We start from the raw sequence: 4,943 nt of genomic DNA, 5'->3' as shown, positions 1-4,943 counted from the left end.
TGGATACCCAAAACTTCCTTCACTCTTTATTTGGATACCCAAACCTTTGCTCTCAGTGCCAAAAGCCCGCTCAATCTGGTCTGAGGTGGTTTCACAGAATAACTCCCATGTTTTATTTTCATCATGAAAGTTTTCACCTATTTTCTTTTCTTTTTCTGTATTTCACWCTGAAATGAGAGCCAAGGCTGTCAKCTGCTGCTGGAGCTAAAAGCAGAACTCAAGGGAAAACCCTCACATGGGAGTTAACGTGAAATAGTCATGTACACGTGTGTGTGTGTGTGGATGTATGTCAGAGTCAGTGAAGAAAATAGTCTGATAGCTATTTCCATATGTCTGACAAAACCAAAAAAAAAAAAAAAGTGAGTTTTCAAGTCTGAAGATGAACTATCAAAATAGCTGTACATCAAAAATAGCCAGCACAGAAAAGGATTGCCTCTGGGAGGATGCTCCTCCCAAGTATCAGTTTCCATGTGTGCATCAGCACTGACTGCTTGGATTATGAATCAAAAGATTCTATTAAAATTTCATTAGAAGTGTATTTTTTCCTCATATGGGAAATTAGAAAGCATTTGTCTTCAGCAAAAGCTAGAGTTTGTCCCAAACTAGAGTTTGTCAGCAATTTTTCAGCCATATAATTAGAAAAAAAAAATGCTTAAGAGAAAAATGATGAATGGATGCTACGTTTACTACTGAAATGTAACTGCCTTTGGGCAATGAGGAAATACTTCACCAGCACACAGGGCCTGCAATGGCCCCGTTTGGGAATCATAAACCTGGCAGGAATGGATGTGGTCAAGTGGCATAATGTTAATAATGCTCTTTATTAACATCAGAGCACTGTGCTCTCATGGAGAAGTCAATATCTGTGAGTCCAGAACTTATTAAGGGAAGTAATGGAAGTTATTAATGATCAAAATTCTTCTTTTTAGGGGGCCTCAGGGCTTTGTCAGTCTGTGTGTGTACACGTGTGTTCACGTGTTGCACAGGAGAGCAAAGCTTCTGTTGACTGTGAAAATCCAAAAAAACCCAACAATCAAATCCTCCCTTTGTGCTGCTGTCTCTGCATCACTGCCAGATCACTTTCTCTGAAAGAAATGGAAATATTCCCAGATTCCCAGGCAGATTCCCTGAACCCCAGGAGGTTCCAGCCAGGACAGATCAGGGATGGTCCTGAGCAGCTCCAGGGCTCATCTCCCCCAGCCCTGCCTGCTGGACCTGCAGCAATCACAGGATTCTTTCAGAGTTCACTTCAGCTCCCCTTTTAACCAAATCTGAAACCTCTGAAGGTGTTTGCTCTTCCTTGGCATGGCAATATTCCACAGCTTTAGCTTTCTGATCACCTCAGTAATACCARAAAATASTAARATGGGAATTCCAAYGTACCAATAAACAAAATAACTCGGYAGCTAKTCAGGSTTTAGSWGGTTTCTCTGTTTCTCACCTGTGAAGAGATCCCAACCCTCATTCAAGGAGAAGATTGGTGAGAACCAGATGAGGTCAGTAAATAGATATTTTCCACTGTTCATCTTTTTTTTCCAAACTATAATTGAAGCTTCCCTAAGGATATTTCAGCAGGTCAAGGCCCATCATTTGAGATGCTTCTAGAAGGCTGTGTGAGCAGGTTCCCTGAGCAACACTGGACCAGACATTCCCCAGCATTCTGAGAGGCTTTCCTCATGCCAATAAATCAGTTATTTATGGCCTAGAATGTAGTGGTTGACCCGACATTAACTGGTTAGTGTTAGGACAAAACTAATGAGTTTTAGTCCCTTAAGCCTCCTTTGCTTTGTCACTTGTCATGGGATATAATTCAGGGGCAGGCTCATGGATCAGAAAGGTTTCTTAAAGTTTTGCATTATTTAATTTAGTGGCAGGAATAGCAAAATGGGTTGAAGGAAGCAGAAATAAGTGTAGTGATGATGGTGCATTCAAAATGGAACTGTTTGGAGCTTTATTATTGACCTTTCCTTCTCGATAACCAACCATTATTTCCTCAAACCCAAGGTGCTCTCAGTCCATCACTGACAGCATTAAGGCCTGAGGATTCTAGAAGAAACTCAAGTTTTTCTGAAGAAATTCAAAGTATTGGTTTGGTTTGCAAAGTTTTTCATGGGAAACATCAAACTCTTAGCAGAAACTGCTTTTATTTTCTGTGGGGGAACYGGCCAGATTCTGTCTCCTGTTCTGCTATTTTGGATGTCCACATGACACTCAGCAGAGTCCCGCTTTAGATCCACCTAAAAATGGCATTTCTCCAGGCAGAGAAATCTACTGGTTTAGACAGAGCTGCTTTGAAGGCACAGTGGTTTTATGGTAAAAAAGGCAAATTTGTCTTTGGTATCCTGAGCTCTGGATGTGAAATTTGGCTGCAATAYCTGKCCAGATCCTTCTGTGKTGGCTTTAGCAGGGTGAGAACATGRGCTCAGRGAATCCTGGAWAMTCCTGGTTTTTACATGAGTTTARTACMAGCAGAGCCCATTGATTAMCATTGATTGGGACTATCTGGAACTCCTAAAGGAAATCTGAAAAGATTTAAAAGGATGATTTCAAAGGTATAAGATGAGACATTGTTTTGAAAAGATGAAAATATATCCAGGTCCAGATATCTGTRCCCTAGATATAGATACATGTAGATATAAGGTTYYTTCTCTTTATTTMTTCTCACTGTTTCATTTCTGCCCATCCCATTAATTCATGTGTGGCCTGTGCTGGATGCTATAGGGGAAGGGAACAAAATTTCACTTCATGATTTCTGTGGGTACATATTTAAGAAATTGGAGCTACATTAGGGTGTCTTGAATGGTCAGTTTTACTTTCTTGAAATAAATTTTAATTRCAGAGAAACTCATAGTCATGAACCACTTTCTCAACCACTTTATCAACCATTAACCACTTCAKCTTTTTAAGGTTTAAGTTAAGATAGATTTTAACCTACACCATGCAATGAAGGTTTTACTGAAATCTTAAAAAAACCCACTTACTTGACTATAACAATGTGATATCCTAAAAGCTGCAACTTTATCCTAAAAGCTGAAACTTTACACAGCTCAAGAGCAGAACTTAAATTTGAACGGATATGAAGGCACAAAACTTCAGGAGGTCTTAGCAGGAACTTTATATATAGCTGRAGAAAATGTCACATCTTATTTTAGAAGGCAGTGGTTTGTTACTTCCCAAACTGAACTGATTAGGCTTTTTTTTTTATCTCCTTCTTCACATGGGGTAGAACCTTATTTTGATGAATAGGTGYTCCTTATTTTCCTTCAAATTAAATCACTTTTCTTCCTAAGATTTGTCTAAAATTACCTTTTCTTCAGGAAATTTGTACTCTCCTTTGAAAGGTATGMTGCTTACACATTCCAGACCAGTGCCCCTGTAAACACACAGAACTCCCCCAATCCCTCCTCATTGCTTTTATTCTGCAATGATTTTATCTGGTACCTACTGACTACTAGAACTGTATTCCAAGTGGCATTTTGGAATGCAGGTTTTTTTTCTGTTCAGTCTGCAGATGTTCCCCACAGCAGATGCACAACTTGAAAAAGAATAACTGCTAAAAATATGCAAGCTGTCAGCTTGGTTTTCACTGAGAGAATTCTAACTTCAAGTAAGATAAATTAGTATTTAAATGCAATGTAATACATTTAAATTATTCCCAAAGACTGATGGCAATCTCATCAAATGGTGCAAGTAATCATATCATAAATGCTTGATTTGAGTCCAAAGAGGGATAAAGGTGGGGTAAAAACGTTACTGTATAAGCTAAAAATGCTGACACGAGTTTTGGAAAAGGAAACACTAAAAAGCTTCATCAAATAAGTGATATTAATAWTGTATTCCCTTTTATTCACAACTTWAAAACAGCTCTTCCTTTGTGCTTAYACCTTTCAGGTCTCATACCTGTAATGTTGTTTCACCTGACCTTGCAGAAAAGAATTGTCTTAGTGTACTAAAAAGCTATGAAAGTATTGGAAATTCAAACAAACCTTTATAAAAGCAAAGAATTATGATTCCTTTTTACTTAATTCAAGGTTAATTTTCCTTGTCAGGAGGACAGTAAAATAAAAGTACTGAGAATTTGAGAGACCAATGGCAACCACAGAGCCCGTGCACCTCCAGCAGCTCCCATTTGTCAAAGTTGCACCCATTGATAAAGTCAGCATGAGGACACTATTCCAGGAAGCTCCTTTTTTCATTGCACTCACACATACTAAATCAAGAGAAAAAAATCATATGCTGCGACTGTTGGTAGAGAAAATCTGACAAACTGGCAGATTTTATGTCTATGGAAGAGTTATGGAATGATGTACCTTAAGCAGAGATCAAAATTTCATGACAGTGTTTCTGTTCCTTTCCCCGATGTCAAAGTGTTCCCTCTCGTTTGAGTGTGGGTGTGCACATATAGAAAGTGAGATTAATGCAGTCGGGAACTCTGGCTAAAAACAAAGACAGTCTCAGGGAATAACTTGGAAGCAAGTCTGTCTTTCCAAGCGCAGACTTTAAAACTCCTACCTCTCCGCAGATTCATCTGCATTTTCTTCTGTGATCATCTGCAGCTCCTGCGTGGCTTTACTTGSATCTTCTTTGACAGAGTTTTCCTCCGTGCCAGTTTTGGGAATCTCCTCATTTGCCCGCAGCTGCTCTATGAGGTTCTGCTGGTGCCAGCTGTGGATGGAGCGGTGGTGCACGGGGGTTGGCCCCGGCACGGGGGCCAGGATRTTGTGGTGGACGGGGCTGCTGTTCTTCTTGAGCCCATTTCTGTCCCGAGAGTGGCTCTTGAGCCTGCTCTGCACCGGGGTGCCCCTGTGTTCGTACCCTTCTTGCTGATGGCAGCTCCCCGGGCCGGCAGAGCCCTGCGAGGGGTGGCTGAACCATCTCCAGCGGAGCCTCAGGATCTGCTTCACATCGAACTCCTTCTTCCCCGACACTGACATCTCTCCAGG

General features: G+C 40.6%; 1 protein-coding gene across 1 annotated transcript in view; it reads right to left on the bottom strand.

The window, feature by feature from the left end:
• KLHL4 (kelch like family member 4) overlaps positions 1-4,934 on the bottom strand; it is a 34,548-nt gene extending 29,614 nt beyond the window's left edge. The window contains exon 1 of the mRNA XM_057386969.1: positions 4,513-4,934. Coding sequence (XP_057242952.1) covers positions 4,513-4,934 — 422 coding nt within the window. The remainder of the gene's footprint in view (positions 1-4,512) is intronic.
• Between the last annotated feature and the right edge of the window lie 9 nt (positions 4,935-4,943).

This window comes from Malurus melanocephalus, unplaced genomic scaffold, assembly GCF_030028575.1.
Source record: "Malurus melanocephalus ecotype Western Australia unplaced genomic scaffold, MMel_1.1 scaffold_1104, whole genome shotgun sequence".
Classification (NCBI taxonomy): Eukaryota; Metazoa; Chordata; class Aves; order Passeriformes; family Maluridae; genus Malurus; species Malurus melanocephalus.
This window is presented reverse-complemented; position numbering and strand designations above follow the sequence as displayed.